We start from the raw sequence: 25,842 nt of genomic DNA, 5'->3' as shown, positions 1-25,842 counted from the left end.
AGGAAGTTGAGGCACGGTAAAGTTATTAGCCCTGGAGATAGCAGAGAGGGGACCCGGATTCCATCTAAGGGGGTCTCCGGTCTTCAAGGAAGGAATCCAGGTGCAGTCTCCAAAAGGCCTGGCTGAGGGCATTCAAGCTGAGGGCCCCCGGCGGGGAGGTCCCAGGCCCTGGTGTTCAGATGCTCCTCCTGCCCCAGACCCCCTGGGAAACTGTCCACTCGGCACCCCAAGCCTTTCCCCAAGTTACAGGTTAGACAGCCAGGGGCGCGCCACCCATCCCCCTGCCTGTGCCCGCGGGGATTGGCAGGAGCAGGCGCTGGTTCAGGAACTGCAGCGAGCGCTCCAGCCTCTGTGCCGGGCACAAGCAGGGTCTAGGAAGAAGGCCAAAGCGGGGTTCGGATCACACTGGCAGCGGCTGCGGGCGTCGGAGCCGCCATCTCTGGGTCCAGGACTCGAGTGGGCAGCTTGGTGGGGGGAGTTGGCCGGCCAGCCCTCCGCCCCGCGCCCCGTGCACCCTGCGGGGCTCCGAGACCCGGTTCTCGCCGCAGCGGCGCAGGGCGCGGGGCGCCGCTCCGAGGGATGCGGGGCACTGACTGGTCGCGCGTGGCCTGCAGCTGCGGGTAAACCAGGACGAGCCCGCGGACGACGAGGCCCCTCGGGCCAGGGACGGCGGGGCGGAGGCCGGCGGGGCGGAGGCGCAGAGCAGCAAGGACCAGATGCGGACCAACGTCATCAACGAGATTCTCAGCACCGAGCGGGACTACATCAAGCACCTGCGCGACATCTGCGAGGTGAGGCCCGACCGGCGGGTGGGCGCAGGGGCCGGACGGGGCAGGGGCCGGTCGGGGGAAGCCTGATCGCGGGCGCCCGCAGGGCTACGTCCGGCAGTGCCGCAAGCGCGCAGACATGTTCAGCGAGGAGCAGCTGCGCACCATCTTCGGGAACATCGAGGACATCTACCGCTGCCAGAAGGCCTTCGTGAAGGCCCTGGAGCAGAGGTTCAACCGCGAACGCCCGCACCTGAGCGAGCTGGGTGCCTGCTTCCTGGAGCATGTGAGTCCCCGGCCCCTCCCTGGGCGCTGCCCTCACAGAGGCTGCCGCAGGTGGCTGGTCCCAAAACCTATCACAACGCCTGGGGCCCGGCTCCAGGCCTCTATCTGCCTGGCCGCCTGCACCTTCAGGACAGTTTTAGGAGGGTCTCTACTTCTGGGTGGGGAAACCAAGTCAGGGAACGCTCCTGTTGGGAGCAGAGAGCTGAGGCGTACCCCAGGAAGGACTTGCTTTGACCGATAGGAGGGCTGAGCGCCGCAGGGGCTGTTCACAGTGAGCTCTGGGGTTTCTCACACAGAATCTACAGCTTGCTTAGGCGGCAGATGCCGGCTGCCATTTACCAAGGTTCACTGGGCCGCTCTAAGTGGACACCTAGCCTCACCTGGTAGAGAAGGCCTTGTTTTGGCCCTCTTGGGCAGTCGAGTGAGGGTGAGCAGAGGATGCCTGTCCCATCCCACTCCCCTACCACCGCCGCTTTTGGCATTGTTATGGCGTCCTTGTTGTTATGGATTTCACCCAGAAGGCTAACGTGCAGCCGGGAACACTTGCTCATATTCTCACCATTCCCACCCCTGGGTGTGACTCCATGTAACTTATGCCCCAGGGAGATAGGTACACAGAGCCTGGCTTCCCTCTAGCCCAGCTCCTGAAGGAAATGTAGAGGCTCTTGCCCTTCCCAGACATGCGGCTGGATTGACTGGGGGAGCAGCAGAGAGCTCTGCTAACGTCCAGCTGTGCTCCTCAGCAAGCCGACTTCCAGATCTACTCGGAGTACTGCAATAACCACCCCAACGCCTGCGTGGAACTCTCCCGGCTCACCAAGCTCAGCAAGTACGTCTACTTCTTCGAGGCCTGCCGGCTGCTGCAAAAAATGATTGACATCTCCCTGGATGGCTTCCTGCTGACTCCGGTGCAGAAGATCTGCAAGTACCCTCTGCAGCTGGCCGAGCTGCTCAAATACACGCACCCCCAGCACAGGTAGGAGGGCACTGAGGCAGGGAGGCAGCCCACGCCTCTGCATGCCTCCAGTCAGCCAATTTGAGCATTAGCAATGTGCTGTGCACTGCTGCAGGCTCTGGGGCAACACACAGAAAACTAGCCCTGTTCTGATGAGCTCCTTGCCATGAGGGAAGAGGATGCCAATAGGATATTAAGCTCTGCTCTGTGCCTGCCATTTATGGAGAAGAGAGGGGCTGTGTATCTGACAGTAGGATGTGGTCAGAGGGCACAGCCCCAGAGGAAAGCAGCTCCACACATGGGGGCTGCAGGGGTCCTCACCCTTTCTCTGCCTCCAGCCTGCAGCAGCCTTCCATCTCTGTTCTGCCCCAGGGACTTCAAGGACGTTGAAGCCGCCTTGCATGCCATGAAGAATGTGGCCCAGCTCATCAACGAGCGGAAGCGGAGACTTGAGAACATCGACAAGATTGCTCAGTGGCAGAGCGCCATAGAGGACTGGGAGGTGAGGGCCCAGGGGTGCAGAAAATTCCAGGAGGTCTTGGCCCCTTGCTTTAAAATCATGCTTGCCCCTGAGAAATCTACAAGAGAGCTGAAGCAGGGAGCTGCGCTCCTGGGAGCTAGCAACAGGTGCCCGTGGGGGGAAAGCCCGTCCCCAGCGTGGGCTCTGGACCTTCAGCGCGGTCTTCCCTAGCAGTCTCTGGCACCTGGTGGCCTCTTTTCTATGTGAAACTCCTCCCATGAGCAGCCAGCCAGCCCAGGAGAAGCCCTCAACAGAGGAAGGGTGTTCCTCAGAAGTGTTCTGTTCCTCTGCCTTCATGGGACAGGCCAGATTCCTGCTTTAGTTCACTTCTGGGACTCCTAACAGAAGGCTGCAGGCCCGACACAGCGTGACCAAAAATGCATCGCCACCCATCAGAGCCTCCTGGTTCTGTTTGTCTGACTTGCACGTTTCCCCTTGCATCTGCCAATCTTGCCTTAGAACTAATGATGATGTTCCTGTCCCCCTCCACCCACCCCCACTTGCATCTGCCAATCTGCCACCTCCTGATCTGTTCCCGAGGGCTTCCTACCCACATGGGTGCTGCCACCACCAGGCACCAGCTATCAGGGAGAGAAATGGCCTGGAAATCAATCAGTATCAGCCACAGAACATTATGAAAATACAGATTCCATGGCCCCACGCTGGACACAGTGAATCAGAAGCCCTGGCGCGGGACGGAGCAATAGGGGCAGTCAGTTGTGAGGCCCAGCCCTGGCTCAGGGCCCTGCAGAGTCACTCATCCCAAACAGGCCACTGCCAACCACTCCCAGCGGGGGCTTGCATTTTCAAGGAGGAATGAGACCAGGGCAGGGCTTAGTTTAAAAGTATGAAGCCTAAGGGTGGATGATGGACCTTCGGGTAGTCAATGCATTTAACTGGGAAGGGGGCCTCCTTAGGGATCTCCGAGGCTGGCCTGAGAGGTGAATCGCAGACGCCTCATTCTTCTCTAGGGCAGCACCGTCCAGTCAAACCAGCATGTGAGCCACATGTGGAATTGTATACTACATAGTAGCCATCTTTCAAAGGGGAAAAAAAGAAACAAGTGAATTTAATTTTAATACAGTTTCATTTATCTCCAAAACAGCATTTCAACTTGTAATCAACTAAAATATCACTAATGAAAGATTTTACATTATTTCATACGAAGTCTTCAAAATCAATGTGTATCTGACACTGACACCACATGTGGATTAGCCACACTTCCAGTGCCCAAGAGCCACCAGAGGCCGCTGGTGACAGGCGGCTCCTATTTTGCCAGGACAGCCAACTCACAGGCCAGACGTGCCACCTCTTCCCCTCCCACCGTGGCCTGGCCAGGTGGGTGCTGCAGGCAAGACCAGGGGAAGGTGCCCCACGCATGATGGGGGCAGGAAGTGGAGCCCACGGTTGGGTATGCTAGGCTCATGGTTCTCCTTGGGATCTTCCCAGGGAGAAGATCTCTTGGTCAGGAGCTCAGAACTCATCTACTCCGGGGAGCTGACTCGAGTTACACAGCCTCAAGCCAAGAGCCAGCAGAGAATGTTCTTTCTCTTTGACCACCAGCTTATCTACTGTAAGAAGGTACCAGAGCTGCTCTGCCCTGCTGCCCCAAGTTGAGCAAGTGGAGGGAGGGGAGCTGAGGGCTGGGAGCAGCTGCCCAGAAGACAGGTGCCAGCCAGACCATACACGGGGAGCCTGGCCAGACCCTTGGGCCTGGGATGGGGAGGCCCTCTGCAGGTGAGCCTGGTGGCCCAGGAGCAGCAGGCAGCTTTCACAGTCTGACCAGGCTGAGTGCTGCTGAAAGCATGGTCTTTCCTGACCTGGCCGCTGCTTGCTCCTCAAGCGACCTCTTCTCTCCCTGCAAACCTCCACATCCTCTCTCTCCAACCCCAGAGTCCCCTGCTCGAGCCACCTCCCAGCTTCCTCTACGCTGCTGGCTTCTGCTCCTCTTTCAAAACATGGCCCAGTGGCCTCGTGTCCATGAAGCCCTCCTTGTCCGTGGGTGCTCTTTCCTGCGTGTGGTGTGAGCCACTGTCTTAGTCTCCCCACTTCAAAGACAGGGCCAACCCCGGGCTAGTCAGTACCTGCGCATTCAAGGAGCAAGGCCTCTCCACTCATGGCTCAGCATGGCTGTGGGCTGCAGCAGGCCTGCTCTGCCCTCAGGATCTCACTATCTGCTGGGGAGGTGGAGGCATCGCCAGCAGCCCCTCCTGTGGCTGGGGAGAGGAGGTGGGAGCGGCCATGAAATGGTCAGGGGAGCGGTTCAGCAGCCAGGGCTGAGGCCAGCATCTGGCAGGACCTGCTGCGCCGCGACGTGTTGTACTACAAGGGCCGGCTGGACATGGATGGCCTGGAGGTGGTGGACCTGGAGGACGGGAAGGACAGAGACCTCCATGTGAGCATCAAGAACGCCTTCCGGCTGCACTGTGGCACCACAGGGGACAGCCACCTGCTGTGCACCAGGAAGCCCGAGCAGAAGCAGCGCTGGCTCAAGGCCTTTGCCAGGGAGAGAGAGCAGGTGCAGTTGGACCAGGAGACAGGTACGAGACCCTGCTGGGCCTGGCCCCGCCCCCAGGGCCCACCAGGGACTCCGGCCTGCCTGGCTGCCTGGCGGTCAGGATAGCACCGCTCAGCCCTCTCAGGCTGCAAGCTGTAGCAAGGCTCCAGGCACTTCTAGGTCCCAGTCAGCATAAGGCTTTGCCTTCATCACCTCAAATGGCAGGGTTACCTGACCGTACCCCATGATCCAGTTCCTCAGAGTTCGGCCCCAAGGCATGGGTCTGCTGACTTTTGGGGAGCTGCTTCACTACACACGCTCACATGTGCACACACTCCATAGAACGGGGTCCTCTGCTCAGTGCCCTGGGTTGCTGGGACCTGGGGGACCCCTTTCCAGCCAGCAAAAGCCTGGGAGAGCCTTGGAGTGGGCTGTGGGTACTGGCCTCAGAAGCCTCCCCTGCCCCATGCGTGCAGACGTCTCCCCACTGTAACTTCCCTCCTGTCCACTGGACCCCACATGACCCGCCACAGTGATCAGGTCAGCTCTTGGTCTGGGAAGGAGCCTCCACTGCAGTGGAAAAGCCACTAGACACGGAGTGAAGGTGAGAGATGGGCAGGCAGAGGAAGGACTCGGGGATCTTCGTTTTCTGCCAGGAGCCCCAGGACAGGGCGCCAGAGCATGCCCTCTGCCCTGGTTGGCCAAGGCAGGCTGACTGTGCAGAACGGGGAACAGTCCCTGCTGTGGCCCGTACTCAGTGCCCAGGACATGGTGAGACCCCAGGCACCAGGAAGGTGCAGATGTGCAGAGAACTGCACCTGGGGCCGGGAAGTGCAGTGCAAGGAGGACCGGGGCAGCGCCCTCACCTGTGCCCCTTCCTCAGGCTTCTCCATCACTGAACTGCAGAGGAAGCAGGCCATGCTGAATGCCAGCAAACAGCAGGTCACAGGGAAGCCCAAAGGTAGGCGAACAGCAGCCCCACCTTCCCAGCTGCCCAGCCCTTACCCTGCTCACATTCCCTTCTCTGACCCACAAAGCCAAGCCACCAGGCCTGAGGGGGACCCCCTGCCGTTTGAAGCTGTTTGTTCCCAAAGGTTGGTAATATAAGGGGCCACTGGGGAAGCTTGGCTCAGTATATGGTTGGCATTCTTACTCTCAATCCCTGGACCCCCCAGATCAGGGCCATCGGGGATGATGCTTGTTTCCCCAGGGCTCCTTCCTGACAGGCATCGGGGTCAGGGTAGGGATGGAGCTGATCTCCCCATTTCTACAGAGAGCCATGCCCCTGAAACATTCCATGCCTTTGCACAGGCCACCCCCCTTCAGGCTGCGGCAGGAGGCCAGGCCCAGGCCAGAGGCCCCTGGCAGCCTGGGCTCTTAGATGTGGTCCGCTCTCCAGGAGCAAGTCCCGTGTGGCAAAACTGCTCAGAAGCAGAGCCCTGGGACAGATCCCATGCTACCCCCAACAGCTGGGGTGGCACTCTGCCCTGGGGACCCATGACCCTCTGCTGTCTCTCCCTGTTCAGCCGTTGGCCGGCCCTGCTACCTGACGCGCCAGAAGCACCCAGCCCTGCCCAGCAGCCGGCCCCAGCAGCAGGTCCTGGTGCTGGCGGAGCCCAGGCGGAAGCCATCTACCTTCTGGCACAGCATCAGCCGGCTGGCACCCTTCCGCAAGTGACGTGGTCCCTGCCTGACGGCACCTGCTGGGCCTTCCTGCCAGTGGCCCCGTTTTTCGTCCCCAAGGCCCACTCCACCTGGCTTTCCTCTGCCTGGAAGTGAGCAGGGCTGGGCTGGGGAGTTCCTTGTACCACCAGGACGTGCCAGGTCTGTACTCCTGTTGTCTTTTTCCCTGTTGCTGGTGCTGTGAAGAGACCAGCAAGGGGGCAGACCCCACACGCGCCACACCCCCTGCAGCGTGGGCCCCATCCGCCCTCTGGACCTGTGCAGGGCCTCACTGCTGGAGTGGGGAAACCACAGCTCAGCCCAGGCCCAGCTGGGGAGAAGGCGCTACCTGCCTGGGACCCTCTTCTCTGGAAACCGAATCCTCCCTCTTCTCGTTTCCTCTGGGCAGGACTCTCTGACCTTCTGTGGCCTGCAATGCCAGGCCTTGTGCCCCCCTGCCCTCTAGTTCTCCTTCCAAGTCCCCAGCCCAACCAGTGGTGCCAGGCAGCTTGCCACTTGGGAGGGCAGGAACCAGGAATTCCACATCCTTGTGTCAGGCCCGGAGCCCGCCCTTCGCGTCCCAGCCCCTCCAGACACCGCTGGCTGCCGGACACCCTCTTCACTTGTGTGTGTGTGTAGTGGAAAGGACAAGACGGTGCAGTCGGCTGCAGACTCCCAGTTGGGCGTGTGGCCAGTCTGCCTGCTGCTGTGCGGTGGCTCCAGAACCACCTCATTCCTGGTTTTGTTTGGATTCTGTCATCTTGTTTTTCTAACAATGGAGAAAAAGAATTGATTCTTGTTAATGACACAGAAGATTGCCTTACCCTCGTGAGCGTGAGAAGCCATACGAGACTGAATTCTGTGGCTCAGCACGCAGGACTGACCCACAGCCCAGGCAGCGGGTGTGTGGAGAGGCGGCCCCGTCCTGCCAAGGGGCGCCAGGAGCAGAGCCAGTACCTGGTGAGCGGGCGCGGAGCCCACAGGATTCAGCAGCATGGACAGTCACTCTTGCACTACTCCTTCTCCAAGCCAGAAACCACATTTAATTTCGTAAATAAATTTATGAAAAGTAACCTGGCTGCCAGCCCGTTTTCTGTGGGTGTGCCTGCATTTTCCTGTGGCTGTTCACCATCACTATCCTAGGCCTTTCCCTAAAAAGGAGGAATGAGCCCAGCAGCCTCTAAAGGTGGGGTGGGGGCTCACCTGTCGCAGATCACACCCTCAGGGCTTTAGTGGAAGACAGGCTAAGGTAGAGCTGGCAGCAATGGGGAAGGAGAGCAGGGCCAGGCCATGCTGGTGGGGGATACAGGTAGCTCTGCCCTCCCTGGCACTCAAGACCCAGAAACCACTGCTTCCCTGTGTTTGACTGGAACTGGCCCACATGAGTTGCTGGCTGAGTAGTGAGTCATCTTTCCGGGCCTCAGCATCCCTGATGAAATGAAGAACACGTCTTCCCAGGAGGACCCTGACCACAGAAGCCAGAAGGAGAGCATGCTGCTGCTTCCCTCTGCAACCTGCTGCCTCCACCACACTCTTGAGCACTGCCAAGGTCACTGGGGCTGGACGCCATGGTGGCCTTCTCAAAACCCCTGGCAATCTCCCAACTTGAGAGAAGCCCCAGCACCTCCCAGTCAGGTCATGCTACCTCTAGACAAAACCCACATGGAGAAATCATGAAAACCACAATATGCAACACAAGTCAATCTTTATTGAAAACTGCAGTATTAATACATAACAATTCTTGTTACAATAAACGTGCTTTTGAGATTTTTAAATCTGAGCTCATCTACTCATCAGATTGCATAAAAAATTAAAATAGTATCAATTGACACCTAATTGAACTGGCTCAGGATGGAAATTCCATTCCTTGGCATGGATACGTAAGTTCAATGCAGAAGTGAGGGATGCCTTTAACACTGGAAGACAATGCTGACTCAGCTTAAAAAAAAGTACCGAGAGAACGGTGTAAAAAATGGTATTTAAAAATCATTTAAAAAAAACAAAAAGGAACCGTTTCTTCTTCAGTTACAATCCATGAGGCTCTCGAGGGTCCTCTCCATGTGGCCAGCACAGCAATCCTGCCAGGAGCACAAAGGGCTGGCCCGAGATCTGGCCCCAGCTGCCTTGCCCACTGGTCTGCCCAGGGACTCATGGGCACAGCCTGTGGTGAGGCGGAGACACCTGTCATGCCAGTCCTGGGAGCACACCACCCTTCTGCAGGCCCGGGGTCCCTACACAGACGCCGCTCCTCCTCTGTCTCCCCTTCCCAAGTGACTTCGCATTAGTCCTGTGGACCAAAATAAGGCCATTCCTACAGGCTCTGTATTCTTCAAATAATGGGGAGTAGGAGAAAGACACAAACTTTCCAAAACATGCAGTTTCCTACCCAAAATGGCCACACACCCCCACTTCTGTGTTACTTGGTCAGTTGAGCCCCTGGAGCCCTCATGACCTACTGATAGAGCATGTCCTCTGCAGTATACTCAAGAGTCTGCTGCCCTTCAGAAAGCCCAGAGGGAAGACTCACAAATGCACAGGTACTAGGGGGGAAAATGCGTGCTCTACCTTCCCCCAGGCCAACCACATTCTGCTTGAGAGACTCTCTCAGCACCAGAGACGAGGACCAGATGCTGCCGCTCACCTCAAGCCACACCCCCGCCACCTGCTGCCGTGCCCACTGCAGGTCCTGTCCTGTCCGGGCAACAGCCAAACTGGTGACCATGGACACATCCAACAGTCAGCTGTCAGGCGAGGTGAAGGGGGCCCAGCTGCTCCGAGTAGTAATACTGTTCTCAAATGTTTAGAAAGGACAGGTGAAGGCTGGGTCTCCTTTTTTAAAGCAGACACCAATACTTACATAACTGGTACCTGGTGGCCTCTCACCAGCACTCACTGGTACTCACAGATGCCTCACCCCCCTTACAGGGGCCAACACTGACAGGTATTAGTACACTGCAAGTTGCTGTAATAATGTATTTCCTCTGGTTACTGTTGTGTCCCCAAGACACATGCAAATTATTTCCTAGACCTCATTCATCACAGTCAGATGATGCCACCAGAAGGAGCCCAGCTGGGGAAGGGCAGGACACTCACTGACCAGGCGCCCTGCCCAAGGCTCAGGACCACCCCTATCTCCTGTGAACACATTTGCAGAGCACTCAAGACAGTTTCCTGGAATAGCGACAGCTAGGCCTACAAACCACACCAAGAGGAATGTTCTTAACAGATGGCTCACAAGAGACATAAACGGTTCTGGAAGTGCCTTCATGCCCATTCCCATGACTGGCACTGACGCAGGCTCTCAGAGCGGCAAGTTCATGGGTCACTGGCTCACACTAAATGCTCAGCCCCCAGCACAGATCCAAACAAGACTTCCATGAGCAGAGAAACTGCGGCAGCTAACAGATGATGGAACACACTTCCACGCCTCAGGGGAGAAGGTGCAGAACAAGTATTTCTTAAACAGCCATCATGATGTCCATGTTCACATGAATGAAGTCCTTTGCTTGCCTGTCTCAACTTCTGAAAGAACAGTAACTCAGCTGAAGGACTCCCAAATTAGGAATGTCAAACACACAAAAAGCAAATTTCTCAGATGCTCCACCATATGCTTGGGGACAAATTATGCAGCTTTGTAACAGAATTTTGACCCAAGTTCTATTTCTTAATTAACTTTAATTTTACTAGAAGCAAATGTTGATAAAATTACAACCTATGACAGTTTTGTGACTATTCCCTAAGTCCAGATTCTTACCTTTTGTATTTGACAGCTGATGTCCTGATAGTTTCAAAGTCAAAAAGATTTCTGCACAGATGTGCAGTGCAAACTTAGTTCATAAAGCCTCTGAACTTCACAAAAGGGAAAAAAGGTTAAGTTACATTACAGGGGGGAAGAAAAGTGTTTATGAAGCTGATGTAAATGGTGTGTGGGGGGGTGCCGCCCACTCTTTAAAACACCATTTAATTCGGCGCTTGTAAAAACACTCATCCTGTGTGTGCCAAGCCCCAAGCAAGCCTGAAGAGATGCCTGTTAACTTCTACCCTCCTCCCGAACCCCGAGACTCCAGCCCTCACAGGAGCTGTGAGTGTATGTTTCCATTTTTGTTGTGTGGAGCTTTTTAAAAGCATACACTAAAATTGTGAGTATTTTATCCTAATCTATTAGCACTCAATTGGGAAAAAAGACTTCTCTGCTACTTGGTCAGCTGAACCCCTGGAACCCTTAGAACCTACTAATTCCGCCAACCATCCACTAAACAGATGGAATTAGCAACAGAGACTTGAAGTAAGGGGCCCAAACCGCGTGCCTGCGGTGAGCATCTGCCACACACACACACACACACACACTAGCGGCGAGCGTCTGCCCCCCACACAGACACTAAGACGGAGTAAGCGCTCGTGAAGCATTGAAAGTACTTCTCAGTAAACATTCTATGTTCATAGACATCAGGAATCAAGAATCTGCTGTTTACAATGATCCATGCAAAAATATTCCTAAATTTCTTATAAAATAAGATGTGAAAAAGAAAGGTATGAGTACTTACTATAAAAAATAAGGTTACCGAAGGCTCAGTGGTCAGGTGTCCCCCCACCAACCAACTGGGGCAGAATGCTAGTGGGCATCCTCACTGGGCGCCAGTGCCCTGACCCAGCTACCAGCGAAAGAGGAGGAGCAGAGCCCCCTCCCCACCAGAGCCCACAGCACTCAAAACACCACCTCACTGGGAAGACGATGCACGCTCCTGCCCCAGAAGCCACTGAAAGGGACCCAGGCCTTACATCCCCCACCCCGACTCTGACCCTCACTGAGAACAGACACGCACTCTCATGGATACAGGGTGGGCATATTTTGGGGGCGGGGTGGGGGGAAGCCTCTTGATTTCTTATGTACAAGGTTCAGATTCTAAACTCCCATTCCTCTCCCACAATAAACCCTGCAAGCAAACGCACTCCAGCACTGCCTGGCCCTCTCTGCTGTTCGTGCTTGCTTCGTGCCAAGGGCCCTCAGCTGCAAAAGAGATGGCAGGAGAAGCTCGCAGACAACAGACACTGGCCTCCCCCTCACCCCATCTCTAAGCGTCCCCTCCAGCCCGCCTCAGCAGACCAGTCACCACCATCAGGTGGGTGATCCCAGTAGCAGCTACAGGTTTCTACATTTCCAGACATATCCACGGCCCTGCCTTTCTAGAAGAAATTGGAGGAATTTTAAATAAAGTTTTGTTCCCTTTTAAGTCATTCTTAAATATACCACTTTCTTCATAACATACAGCTGAAACCTTTGTCCTTCTTTGTAGGGGAAAAACAGCAATGCCTACCTGTTTTCAACTGATTCAAACATTTCTCCAGGGGGAAAAAAATGGAATGATTTTCTAAGCTAAATAAAGCAGAGGACAATACCTCCTGCAAGCATGGCTGTTTCTCTTTCACATTTCTTCCATCCCAGGAAAATAATTTAGTTTTACATAGGACTTTTCCAATAAAGATATATAAAAACATCGTCTCTCTGTAAGAGAACTGTAATGAAAATTTAGATAGCAGAGAAACTGCTGTGCCAACACAGAAACCACCCCCCTTGCCCCAAATTGTACTGGCCACGCTACTATGAGCTTTCATGGTGAGCTATAAGCACGTCCCTGTCCCACTGACTCCACCAAGCCTACACTCAAAGGGATGCCCATGAACCGGCTGTGCCCAAGCAGCTGTGGCTTCCCCACCCTCTCGCAAACCTCGCAACTCCGTCAGTCAGTGCCAAGGAAACAGGTTGCTGAAAACTAAAATGTCCACATCCCTAACTGGCAACCCACATCAACCCCAAAAGGTTGAAGAATCATCTAAGATATTTCAGATGCTCTATGAAGAAATTCACTTTAACACTTATAACTTGAAGACTTTGCGAACATTACAACAGTGCATTAGTGATACAAGTTGTAAAATACGTTTCCATTCCTTTGGATTTTGCATATGATGGTTTTGCATCAGTCACTGCAGGTAGATTGAGCAAGCTTTTTGTGTTTGTTTTTTTTAACATGCATTCAACTAGATATGATTCAGAATAGATTAATACTCCCTTTTATCATTACAGTTAGCTAAAAAATTGCCAGGCAGTCCACAAAACAGAATTTGCTTTAAGACCAACCCACAGAGTCAGCTGGAGACTAACGGCGCTGGGGCCTGCTGGGCCGGGATATAGTCGTGTTTAGCTAAGTGTCGAGAGCATTAAGAAGAAAGTCCTGGTTGGAGGCGCAAGGCCTGCAGCACCAGCTGTGGAATCCCCAATAATGTGACTGCACAGCTCCGTCCTCAAACCTGCAGAAAGGAAGACAGACACTCAGTCACACAGAGCTCTTCCGGCACTGCTACTCCAAAATCTCAAGTAGGACGAGGTCCACCACGGTCGGAAAGGGCAGCAATGGGCAAAACTGCTGGACCTGGTTCTCACTTCCTTCCTAGAGATCCCCAATTACAACTAGAGCCCTATTTCCTGCAGCAGGCAGGTGGGGGGTTACAGCACATTCCAGGGAAGGCTCAAGATGGACAGTGTCAACAGCAGGTAATCAATGGTTCCTTCTTTCTTCTACTCTGCAATGTCTCAATAAAAACAAAAAATTTAAACACTGCATTGCCTCTGGATGCAGGGTCAGGCACACTTTCCTCATTAGTGCTTAAATATGTGGTAAATTTGCCACTGTCCCATGGAAATGCCCTTTCATCAAAGGCTGGCCCAGCCTTCACTGGTCACTTACATTTGCAGGTGATCACCACTGAGGGGGCACATAGCTGTAAGTGGGTGTTCCTGGGGCCCGGTATGTGGGCACAGTGACTGGGTGGGGGGCGACAGGAGTTGGGGAGTGAGCAGTCAGCAGGGTACCTGGAAGAAAGAGCAGCACATGACATGAGGCCGACCTCCTGCACAGCTCCGCAGTGCCCAACACGCACACAAGCCTGGACTCTTTGCAAGGAGGAGGGTATACAGGAAGATAGTCTTGACCCACATACTGTCAGACTCTCATTAGATAATCTCCCACCCAAAAACTGTCTCCACACAGCAAGCTTCCAGACAATATGTTCGTAAAAGTCTTTTGTGTGTCCCCTTCATAAAGCACACCCAATAATTTTTATACGTCAGATGATAAACAAATGTGTATAATTCAGCCTTAACAAGGAAGGAGATTCTGACACATACTACAATATAGGTGAACCTTAAGAACATAATTCTAAAAGAACGAAGCCAGTCACTATAAGACAAATATTTTATGATTCCACTTAGATGAAATACCTAGTCAAATTCAGAGACAGAAAGAAAGTAGAATGGGGAGTTAGTGTTTAATAAGTACAGGAGTTTCAGATTTGCAGGATAAAGAAGTTCTGGAGCTCTGTTTCACAACAATGTGAATATACTTAACACTACTGCACCGTACTTAAAAACGGTTAAGATGGGCTTGGCGCAGGGCTCACATCTGTAACCCCAGTACTCTGGGAGGCTGGGGCAGGAGAACAGCTTAAGCTCAGGAGTTTGAGATGCGCCTGCGCAACATAGTGAGCTCCCAGCTCTACAAAAAATGTAAAATTAGCCAGGTGTGGTAGCATACTCATAGTCCCAGCTACTCAGGAGGCTAAGTTGGGAGGATGGCTTGAGCCCGAGAGTTCCAGATTACAGTGCACTGCACTCAAGCCTGGGCAACAGGGCAAGACCCTGTCTCAACAACAAAAAAAGTTAAGATGGTAAAAACAAATAAACAAAAAACAAGAGGCTGGGAACAGTGACTCATGCCTGTAAGCATAGCACTCTGGGAGGCCGAGGCGGGTGGATCACCTGAGGTCAGGAGTTCGAGACCAGCCTGGCCAACACGGTGAAATCCCATCTCTACCAAAAAGTACAAAAAAAATTAGCCGGGCGTGGTGGTGGGCGCCTGTAGTCCCAGCTACTGGGAAGGGTGAGGAGGGAGAATCATTTGAACCCAGGAGGCGGAGGTTGCAGTGAGCTGAGATCACACCATTGCACTCCATCCTGGCCAACAGGGTGAGACCCTGTCTTAAAGAAATATTAAAAATAAATAAATAAAACAAGAAATGATGATTCTAAACTACATGAACTTCTGAGTGCTTTAAGAAAAATCTATTTTTCCTACAACTGCAGAAACTCAGCAACTACCTGAGTTCCTTTATGGACCAGCAGCACCTCCAACACAGCGGCCTTCACTCACCTGGCCCACACCCAACCCGGTGCCCGCTGCCCTCCCTCCCTGTGCCTCAAACCAGCAGTTTCTGTCTACGCCCAGTTTCCTGTTACTTGACAGATAAGTATGAGGAAAACCAAATCAGAGTCTAGGTTGAAGCACACATAATATCCCAGAATGCTGCTCTCTGGCATAACCTCCTTACACTGAAGTCAAGTCCAGAAAAACAGGGAGAAAACAGTACACTTTTGTGTGGGCATGACCTAAAGGTGGCCATATTGACCCACAGACCAGGAAGTGAATCCATATGGGTGGTCATATGGATTGGGTGGTCACCCAATCCCTAGACATCAGATCAAGCCCCCAGAGCTTCCATAGAGATATGCCCATCCTAGACAGGAGCCTCATATCTCCATGGTTTATTTTTCTTAGAGGAGGCCTTGGGAAGTAAAGTACAATAGATGAATGCCGAAGGATTTCTATAGGCGGCTGTTCCTTCTATCAACAAAAGACCAGCTCTCCTAGACGCATGAAAACATCCCCATGAAGACAACTGGCCTTCAAAGACAAGCTCCCCTCAAGGGAAAGGAAGAGGGCCAGCCACCCCAGGACACAGTGTCCTCCTTCTGCTCAGGTCTTACATGGTCATGGGGGTGGGAGGAGTACAGGGGCACATCCTGCACTGCCAAATGGCTCAGTTCACCAACAAAGTGAGCCCATCAGATTCAGAGAGGCCTCCACAAGAGGTCACTCAGGAGGGCAAAATAAAAGATAACCTGCTGTTTCTTCCCTAAAGAATCTTCTGTCCTTCCACACAACTATAGCTATGAAAACCTAGAGCCAAGGGTCAGAGGATTTGTGAGCTCTCCCCTGCCCCACCTCTACGGGACACCACAAGGCAGACACTGCAGGAACAAGGACTTACCTGCTGACATGGCCATGGTGGTCCCAGCCACCATGCCCATGGTGACCCCGTTGCCTCTAGGAGGGGGGATGGGAGCAGGGTACACCGTTGCCGGCATGCCGTTGGGCTGCACCACCGTGGTGTGGTGGATGACATGAGGAGGTGCTGCATACAGCGGCTGTGTGTAGTACGTGCCTTGCTGTGGGGAGAAGACAGACAACTGACACAGGGTCCCAGGGCCAAAGGATGAGTGCTCAGTTGGTATCAACCCTTCCCACACGATAGTGTGTACCCAAAGCATACCTGTGCGTACGGGCTCTGCTGCGGGTAGGCACTTCGCACGGGGTACACAGCAGTCTGGTAGGGGTTCGGGGAGGAGGAGTATGGCGGCACAGCCCCGCTGGTGGGGGAACAGGACACTTTGTAAGGTGTGCCAGGAGTGTAACCTGGAACAAACAAGGCAATGGCCTGAGTTCACCCAGCCGGTCCAGGCACAGGGAGAGACACATGCAGGGAGGAGCCAAGCTGCGTGTCAGCCCCACGCAACTCGCTAGGCCTGCTGCCACTGCCGCCCCCACTCTCCTCCACTAAGTTCCGACTTCATTTCTTACTTTGTGTGCGTCTGTGCATGCACGTGTGTGTGGTGGCAGGGTTTTGGGGAGGAGGAAAAAATACCAAAGGAGAACGTTCTACAGATGGAATGCTCACACAGGACAGGAAATAAAACTGTCTTGCCCTGCTGGAATTTAAATTGGTATGGCCTTTCTGGCGCTAAATTTGGCATCCAAAGTGTATATGCCTTTTAATCCCACAATTCTACTTCTAGAAGTCTGTCTGAAAGCAATACACATGGATCTACGCACAGAGACCTCACTGTAAGCCTGCTCATCATAGTGGTGTTTGTTACGGCAAAAACAGGAGATGCTTGCCCAACACCAGGACAGGCTAAGCACTCTATGGTAAAAAGCCCTCTGGGTCAAGAGAGAAGGCTGAACACACATACTTGCTTTTGTCCCCACATAAAATGACATGAAAATGACAATAAAGCAGATTAAGAGAAAAAAGACATAAAACTCACCAAGAACGGAAGAGAAGACAGCATGCTAAAGCCTAGCAAGCTGAAGTGGAGGATGACTGAGCAGACTCAAGAGGAAGGCACTCTTAGCCAACAGCGAGGAGCAGCTGGCACCAAGACAGCCCTTCCCCAAAGCCCTGCAAACTGCTGGCCACCAACCCACCTCCAGAAGCAGATAAAGAGGCCCGATCTAGTAAAGTGATTCAGTTTGCTGAATAAGCAGTTAGGTGTCCCTTCCTGATCCCAACAGAGAAGAGGGGTTTGGTCTCTGGGGAGGGAGAGGGTCTCTGCACAGCTATGTTCACAGCAGCTATATTCACAATGATCAAAAGCTGGCAATGGCCCAAACGCCCACCAGGAGACAGATGGGTAAACACACTGTGGTGCATCCATACAAATCCTACTGAGCAAGCAAAGGGACAAACTGCTGATCCATACAAGCACATGGATGAATCGCAAAGCCACACCATGTCAAAGAAGCCAGATACAGGGACACATGCTGGATGCATGCACTGACAGAAGCTCTAGGAAAGACCAACCTAATCCACAGTCATCAAAACCCCAGCAATGGTGCAGGAGCCAGAGGGGCAAGCGAGAACCTTTCCAAAAGAGTGCATGTACCCAAATGTGGTGGCGGCCACACAGCTGTGTACGATTGTCCAAACACACCAAACTGTACACTGAAAAGGACTAACTTGTACTATGTAAATCAAACGTTCATACAAGTGCTTATGGCATCTCAAATTCCCATGGGTGAGAGCAGGAGGAGTGGAGCACTCACACGCTGTCCGTGTCAGACAGCACAACTTTGCAAGCCAGGCACACGTCCCCCATCATCCAGCAATCCACTCCCAAATATTTCCCCTAGAAAAATGAAAACACAGGTCCACGACAGACTTGTAAAAGTGTTCGATCTTATTTCTAATAGCCAAAAATGGGAAATAATCCAAATCTTCATCAACTGGAGAAAGGATAAATCATGATATATCTCTATAAACATGACTCAGCAATCAAAAGGAAAAAACATGGATGAATCTCACACCATGCTGAGCTTTCCAAAGAAGCCAGAAACAGAATGGCACATATAGCAACGATTCCATTTATTCCCTAACAACAAAGAAACTTACCTACAGTGACGGAAATCAGAGAGGGGAGAGGGCGAAGAAAGCCTTCTCGGATGATCAAAGTGTTCCATGTTTTATTTGGAGTGGTGGTTCCATGGGCATGTACAACTGTCAAAACCCACCCAGTCGAGCACTTAATATGTGGGTGTTTTGTGCATAAATTATACTCAAGTTTTAAGAAATGAGCTGAGTAAAAAGAATTTTGGATCACCTGAGCCAGAGGTCAAGGCTGCAGTGAGCTGTAATTATGCCACTGCATTCTGCCTGGGCAACAAAGTAAGATCCTGTCTCAAAAAAATAGTAATAATAAAAATTAATTTTTAAAACATTTTACACAATTGGGCTGTGTTTAGCAATACGTACGTGTGGTTTTTTTGTTGTTTTTTTTTTTTTGAGATGGAGTCTTGCTCTATTCCCTAGGCTGGAGTGTAGTGGTGCAATCTCAGCTCACTGCAGCCTCTGCCTCCTGGGTTCAAGCAATTCTCATGCCCCAGCCACCCGAGTAGCTGGGACTGCAGGCATGTGCCACCACACCCAGCTAATTTTTGTAATTTTTAGTAGAGATGGGATTTTGCCATGTTGGCCAGGATACTCTCGAACTCCTGGCCTCAAATGATCCTCCTGCCTCAGCCTCCCAAAGTACTGGGATTTCAGGTGTGAGCCTGTATATGTATGTACTTGGTCTGTGTATTTTAATCTGAAAGGGAAAGAGAATGACTGCCCCCCTAGGAAATTCACCAGTCTGGGGCCTTTTGGTTCAGGTGCCAGAGAAATTCTGTGACATGGATATACTGCACAGTGGTGAAGTCTGGGCTTTTCCACCTAAATACTGCACACTGTATCAATTAAGTAACACGAAGGCCTCAGCGTCAGGCTTCTCAGACTCCTCTGTAGGCCCTTTTAGGTCTCACAGTGGGAGGTGCTGCGGCCGAGATCTGCGGCAGGCCAAACGATAGGTGGTCCTGTCCTGCACAGCAAAGTGGGTGCTCACACCCAGACCTGTCTGCATCCAGAGTCCTGACCCTTCGACCCAAACCAGGCAACTCCCAACCTCAGCTAGTCTCCATCTGAAGAAAGAAAAGATTCCTCCAGGGCTCCCTGTATTTTGAAATTCACTCACTGCTATGTTAACCGTAAATAGAAACACTGCCAAAATTTGAATACAACAACTTTTAATACTGGTGCTTAGCCAAAGGAAAGCAGAATACACAGATTTTCCACGAGGATTTGGAAAAGCAAGTTTCAAGACAAGAGCAGTTACAGAGTTCCCTTCTCTGGCTGCTCCTCTCCTCGTCTTTAAGAAGGCTAAAAAAGGAAAGTGAAAAGGAAAGCTTCACAGGTGTATACATGTTAAAACTTATCAAACTGAAGCTTTAAATCTGTACACTTAGTTGTATGTCAATTACACCACAATGAGGTTGTGTAACATTTTCTTTAATTAAAAAGAAAAAGGTAGCGTGAACGCCATCAAAGAATTATAAAGGAAAAGGTAGTGTTTGTCTAGCCATGTACTGATACTCCCAGGAAGAGACCTGCGACAGTCCAATTCCCCCTAAGTCAATAGCTAACTCAGGGAAGGAGTGGAAAAAGGAAGCATGGTGTGAGGCGTGCACACGTGACTAGTCATGGTGACTGAGGCATTACACCATCACAGAGAGGCTATTCACCATCAACATGGGGCCATGCCCTGTCACAGCGGAGATGATCAGGACAGATCCAGCCCTCTCCATAAGGTGCTTGGCCTCGGGGAAAAAAATCACAGAAAAACAAACCACCAACATAGCAACATTTTATGCAGTCTTGGCAAGCAATGAGGAGTCAGTCAGCTCAGAGAGGGGCGGGCAAGGCTGTCTCAAATGAAAGAACTGTGGGGATGAAGGAGGTCAAGGGTCACCCTGGATGGCTCCCTTCCTCACAGCCACACCACCTCCTTCATTGCCCACTGCCATGCAGCAGCCAGACACCAGCAGGAACCTTCAGCTGTACCCAAAGGAGGACACTGCCGAATGGGATCCCCACTGTCCAGCTTAATCCCAGTTTCTGCCTCGTATTTCCACTAGCCTGAAAAGAGATTCTCCTAGAAGTCAACAAACTCTTATCTGACCAAGATGAGAATTTTTTATAAAAGTGCCAAAACACAGAGCTACCCTGTGTGTCACATCCTGAGAACTGATGCTAGACTTCCAAGTTGGGAATCTCATTCCAAACTTCTGACCGTTTAAACGAACAAACCCACGGGTTCCCTTTCTTCATACAATTAAAAACATTCATGACAGATAACTGGAAATACGAACACTGTTTACAATCTTGGTAGTAATAAAAAAATATTTTTTAGGTGTGGCAATGACACAGTTCTTTTTTTTTTGAGACGGAGTCTCGCTCTGTCGCCCAAGCTGGAGTGCAGTGGCCAGATCTCTGCTCACTGCAAGCTCCGCCTCCCGGGTTTACGCCATTCTCCTGCCTCAGCCTCCCGAGTAGCTGGGACTACAGGTGCCCGCCACCTCGCCCAGCTAGTTTTTTTTTTTTTGTATTTTTTAGTAGAGACGGGGTTTCACCGTGTTAGCCAGGATGGTCTCGATCTCCTGACCTTGTGATCCGCCCACCTCGGCCTCCCAAAGTGCTGGGATTACAGGCTTGAGCCACCGCGCCCGGCCAACACAGTTCTTATTTATCCTTTAAAGATAATATTTAAAAAGCTAACGAACATAATATCTGAGATTTGATTCAAAATAATATAGAGGAAAGTGGCAGGGGCCCAGATGAAAAAGATCAGGCAAAAGCTGATAACTGCTGAAGCCAGGTGATGTGTAGGTGGGAATTACATTCCCATGTACTTGTGCTAAAGCCAGGTGATGTGTGAGCAGGAATTTTTTTTTTTTTTTTGGATGGAGTCTCGCTCTTGTTGCCCAGACTGGAGTGCAGTGGCACGACCTCAGCTCACCGCAAGCTCTGCCTCCCGGGTTCACACCATTCTCCTGCCCCAGCCTCCCGACTAGCTGGGACTACAGGTGCCCGCCACCATGCCTGGCTCATTTTCTTTTTTGTATTTTTAGGAGAGATGGGGTTTCACTGTGGTCTCTACCTCCTGACCTCGTGATCCACCCGCCTCGGCCTCCCAAAAGTGCTGGGATTACAGGTGTGAGCCACCACGTCCTGCTCAAACGTTTTTTAAAACGTAGGGGGCAACTGGGCAAATGTAAATTTGAACTACTTTTAAAATTAGAGAACTGCTGTTTCTAAGTGCGGGCATGCAGAAGCACTCCTCACTCACGTTAGGGAGGGCTCCACTCAAGTCTACTGGACAAGACACAAAGGATTCTGAATCGGTTCCACAAGAAGAAAAGAAAAACCACACAACACTCATCCTTACATAAGGTAAATATGGGAAAAGATCACCGGGGAATCTAGGTGGTGGGTACCGTGGACATTCACTGTACTGTCCACTCGACTTTCAGTATACATAATTTTTTTTTTTTTTTTTTTGAGACCGAGTCTCACTCTGTCGCCCAGGCTGGAGTGCAGTGGCGGCACAATCTCTGCTCACTGCAAGCTCCGCCTCCCAGGTTCACGCCATTCTCCTGCCTCAGCCTCTGGACTAGCTGGAACTAAAGGCACCCGCCACCACGCCTAATTTTTTTTTTGTTGGTAGAGACGGGGTTTCACCGTGTTAGCCAGGATGGTCTTGATCTCCTGACCTCATGATCCACCCACCTCAGCCTCCCAAAGTGCTGGATGACGCCTGGCTAATTTTTTTAATAATAATTAAGGTGGAAGGCTGGGCGTGGTGGCTCACGCCTGCCATCCCAGCACTTTGGGAGGCCGAGGCAGGCGTATCACATGAGCCTAGGAGTTGAGACAAGCCTGGCCAAGCTGGCAAAACCTTGTCTCCAAAATTAAAAAAAAGTAAAAATACGCAAGGTGAAGAGTATACAGTACTTTCAGATGCTGACACACAACTGAGAGAGTGTACACTAGCCAGAAATCTCCATGGAAATAAGAGTCATGTATGAGGTAAAAGAACCAGTAAGGAAGCTAGCTGAAGGGTCCACGGATCACCATACCCAAATGCACCCCTAGAAGATGAATTATAGTCAGGCACAGTGGCTCATGCCTGTAATCCCAGCACTATGGGAGGCTGAGGCGGGTGGATCACCTGAGGTCGGGAGTTTGAAATCAGCCTGGCCAACATGGTGAAACCCCGTCTCTACTAAAAATACAAATGTTAGCCAGGCTTGGTGGCACATGACTGTAGTCCCAGCCACTCGGGAAGCTGAGGTGGGAGAATCACCTGGACCAGGGAGGTGGAGGTTGTAGTGAGCAGAGATTGCGCCAATGCACTCCAGCCTGGGCAACAGAGAGAGATCCTGTCTCAAGAAAAAAAAAAAAAAAAGAAGAAGAAGAATACAAAATTTTGCCCAGCCTTTAAAAAGGCCATCAGCAGGAAGGGTTCTATAGCAGTCTGAAAGATGCTGATCTGGAAGATGGCCTGGCAGTAAGGCATAGGCTGGAAAAAAAACAGTCAAACCATGCCACTGGACATGTTCAATCTATACAGCCAACGTGCAACAAGAAGTTACAGTTCTATTTGATAACTGATTCACTAAAGAATGAGAAGAAAAAGGAAGAGCTGTTAGAAGTTGTTAAAACAAGCAATAAACTCACGACCTACATCCATCAACATTGCTAATAAGAAAGTCCTTGACCTTAGCCGGGCGCGGTGGCTCAAGCCTGTAATCCCAGCACTTTGGGAGGCTGAGACGGGCGGATCACAAGGTCAGGAGATCGAGACCATCCTGGCTAACCCGGTGAAACCCCGTCTCTACTAAAAAATACAAAAAACGAGCCGGGCGAGGTGGCGGGCGCCTGTAGTCCCAGCTACTCCGAAGGCTGAGGCAGGAGAATGGCGTAAACCCGGGAGGCGGAGCTTGCAGTGAGCTGAGATCAGGCCACTGCACTCCAGCCTGGGTGACAGAGCAGGACTCCGTCTCAAAAAAAAAAAAAAAGAAAGTCCTTGACCTTTTCGTCACTGTTCGAACTGCAGAAAGAGCTCAGAGTGAAGAGAAGATGCAAGCTGCCAACCTGAACGAACCTCTAATAGAGAGTATAAAATCAAAGTAAGGAAAATCTGAGAACACCTCCCTCCAAAGAGGGAGTCTCTGAGTCAGAAGCGCTCATCTGGCCCACCACATCCACTGAAAAAAGGTGAAGTCCTTTCTCAGGCTGCATTTCCTTAGGACACACAGTCGAGAGGCCCACCTATGATGTCTTCCTTTTCTTCTACTGAAAGCCTCCCGCTGCAGAAATCCCTCCAGCTAGCCCTAGGGTTCCCAATTCAATCACCCACGGTGTCTTTTTTGTTTTTGTTTTGAGACGGAGTTTCGCTCTATTGCCCAGCTGGGAGTGCAGCGGTGCGATCTCAGCTCACTGCAATCTCTGCCTCCCAGGTTCAAGTGATTCTCCTACCTCAGCCTCCCGAGTAGCTGGGATTACAAGCGTGCACCACCATGCTCAGCTAATTTTTGTGTTTTTAGTAGAGACGGGATTCACCCATGTTGGCCAGGCTGGTCTCAAAGTCCTGATCTCAAGTGATCCACCGCATCCGGCCTACCCAAGGTGTCTTACAACACCTACCTTACAAGCAGGTTTTGCTGAAGCAAAAGGAGCGACTGCTCCAAGAAGGAAGCATGCATATGCAACTCAGCATGCAACGCATGGGATGCTAAACCTGTGCATTTCACACATGCACATTTTACTTAAAACCAAAACCAAAAAGGAACTAAACAAATATTAATGATGTGCATGCTCAAGTTACTGAGGTGAGGTATACTGAGGCCCACAACTTACTCTGAAATGAAAACCATCAAAAATTAAGATGGACTGAAGGATGGATGGAGTAACGTGTGTGTGATACAAGTAAAATGTTACTTGTAAAAGTTGACTTTAAAAAGTTTAATCGTAGAATCTTAGCATCCATATACAGATGATCACTGAAATTTCTGCAGCTTTTCTGTGATATCGGAAATTTTTTACAATAAAATGTTGAAAAAAGTCAACTACTTCTAATCAGACCAATGGTTTTTAATATATATTATCTTACTGTTTTTTCTTATGACTATGTGGCTATATTCTAACGCTCACCAGAAAACTTTGGTCTTGGTTTAGGCATGAATGTTACACCATTTTCTAGCCAGCATTTAAGAAAAGTGCATTTCAAGTAAGGCAAACAGGTCTCCCTATCAATTTAAGACTTAGTGTGGGGCCAAGAGCTATGGTGCACACCTGTAATCTCAACACTTTAGGAGGCCAAGATGGGAGGATAACCTGATTCCAAGAGTTCTGAGACTGGCCTGGGCAGCATAGCAAGACCTCGTCTCTACAAAATAAAAATTAGCCAGGCATGGTGGGGTGTACCTGTAGTCTCAGCGACCTAGGAGGCCAAGGCAGGAGGATCGCTCATTGAGTCCAGCAATTCTGGGTTACAGTGAGCTATGATTGTACAACCACACTCCAGCCTGGGCGACTGAGCAAGACCCTGTCTCTAAAAACCAATAACTTAAAAAATTTTTAAAAACTAAGTAAAAACAAAATTTTAATTAAAAATAAAGACTTAGTGTGTGCTTGTCACCTTCCTTAAGTTTTTTTTTCATTCAGCACTAAGTCCACCATCTCCCTCCATAGTAATTCAACAGGAACTTCACAAACTTCAAATAAACAAATATACACAATTACCTCATCGTACCCAAAACTATACACTGCCCCCTGAAATACCAAATTCATTCAGTGCTAGGTCTCTCCAAAACAACCGCTTTCCAGATTCTCCCTCCCCAAGAAGCCCGTCTGTGCCGACGCAAGCCACGCGGCGCGAAGAGCAGAAGCTCCCTCCTTCCACTTTTACCAAACCTGCAAGCGACCCTGGCTGGGCCCTCAGGAAGGACATGCACAGGGTCACTGACTTTAGAATGCCAACTGTTCGGGAACCAGAAACTTTTTATTTAAATAGGTCATTTTTTTTTCCCAAAAGTACCGTGTACCACACAGATTTTTATAATAATTTTTGAGTAAAAAAGACATTTATTTAGAAAATTTTAAAAATTCAGAAGCCTAAAGTACATGTGAGGAGAAAAGATCTGCACCAAAACACAGCATCATGAAATTTCTGAACACTAGAGGCAAAAATCCTACAGAGTAGCAAAGAAAAAACAATGTTACACTTAATCAGGCACCAACAAGGTATCCCAATTCTCAGCAGCAGTGGTGGAAGCTGGAAAGCTATTGAGCAAAGGCCTGAAAATTCTGGGGGGAAATAACTGCTACTCTAGAATTCTATATCCAGACAAACCATCAACCAAGTGTGCGTGCAGAATAAAATGTTTGCAGACATGGAAAAGCTCAAAATTGTGACTTTTCCATACTCTCCCAGGTGCTTACCGAAGAAAATCCCCCGCCAAAGCCAGAGTAAACTAGGAAAAAAGAAAAGAACTCAGGCAGAAGGGAAAGGCAAAAGCAAGCCCTGGGATGATGAGGAAGAGTGACCCCCCAGGGTCTGGCCCAGAGGACAACCAGTCCAGGTAAGAGAGAGGAAGGGAGGGCTTCAGAGCTCACCAGGAAAACACAACACACAGGTATCAGAAATTGCTAAGAAGAGATCTCAACACATCGGGGATAGCTGGAGGTTTAATTAATGCTATGGTCACAGAAACCTAATCAAACACACCAGGTAAGTACAGTATTAATTCCAGGGAAATCACAGTAGATGCAGAAGGAATTGCAACAGAGCACAGGACAACAGGATTGCCACATAGAGGACAGAGCTGTCAACAATGCTGATGTGACCACAATAACAGACCTGTGAAGGAAGGTAGGGGCAGCAAAGTGA

The 25,842-nt window shown here is 51.0% G+C and overlaps 2 protein-coding genes across 9 annotated transcripts in view; one reads left to right on the top strand and one right to left on the bottom strand.

Annotated features, from left to right (window-relative positions):
- Positions 1–7,759, top strand: part of ARHGEF4 (Rho guanine nucleotide exchange factor 4) — a 210,183-nt gene extending 202,424 nt beyond the window's left edge. For all 4 annotated transcript variants that reach the window (XM_033231946.1, XM_033231945.1, XM_033231947.1 and 1 more), the window contains 8 exons: positions 615–791; positions 874–1,053; positions 1,796–2,028; positions 2,380–2,509; positions 3,977–4,108; positions 4,824–5,067; positions 5,908–5,985; positions 6,551–7,759. In XM_033231946.1, the coding sequence (XP_033087837.1) occupies positions 615–791; positions 874–1,053; positions 1,796–2,028; positions 2,380–2,509; positions 3,977–4,108; positions 4,824–5,067; positions 5,908–5,985; positions 6,551–6,702 (1,326 nt within the window). In that variant the 3' untranslated portion in view covers positions 6,703–7,759. The remainder of the gene's footprint in view (positions 1–614; positions 792–873; positions 1,054–1,795; positions 2,029–2,379; positions 2,510–3,976; positions 4,109–4,823; positions 5,068–5,907; positions 5,986–6,550) is intronic.
- Positions 7,760–8,374: 615 nt separating this feature from the next.
- The window catches only part of FAM168B (family with sequence similarity 168 member B), a 40,044-nt gene continuing 22,576 nt past the window's right edge, over positions 8,375–25,842 (bottom strand). For all 5 annotated transcript variants that reach the window (XM_033231953.1, XM_033231949.1, XM_033231951.1 and 2 more), the window contains 4 exons: positions 16,071–16,213; positions 15,789–15,966; positions 13,430–13,554; positions 8,375–12,992 (listed from right to left, as the gene is read on the bottom strand). In XM_033231953.1, the coding sequence (XP_033087844.1) occupies positions 13,442–13,554; positions 15,789–15,966; positions 16,071–16,213 (434 nt within the window). In that variant the 3' untranslated portion in view covers positions 8,375–12,992; positions 13,430–13,441. The remainder of the gene's footprint in view (positions 12,993–13,429; positions 13,555–15,788; positions 15,967–16,070; positions 16,214–25,842) is intronic.

The sequence above is a fragment of the Trachypithecus francoisi genome, unplaced genomic scaffold (genome assembly GCF_009764315.1).
Source record: "Trachypithecus francoisi isolate TF-2019V2 unplaced genomic scaffold, Tfra_2.0 Lachesis_group13, whole genome shotgun sequence".
Classification (NCBI taxonomy): domain Eukaryota; kingdom Metazoa; phylum Chordata; class Mammalia; order Primates; family Cercopithecidae; genus Trachypithecus; species Trachypithecus francoisi.
This window is presented reverse-complemented; position numbering and strand designations above follow the sequence as displayed.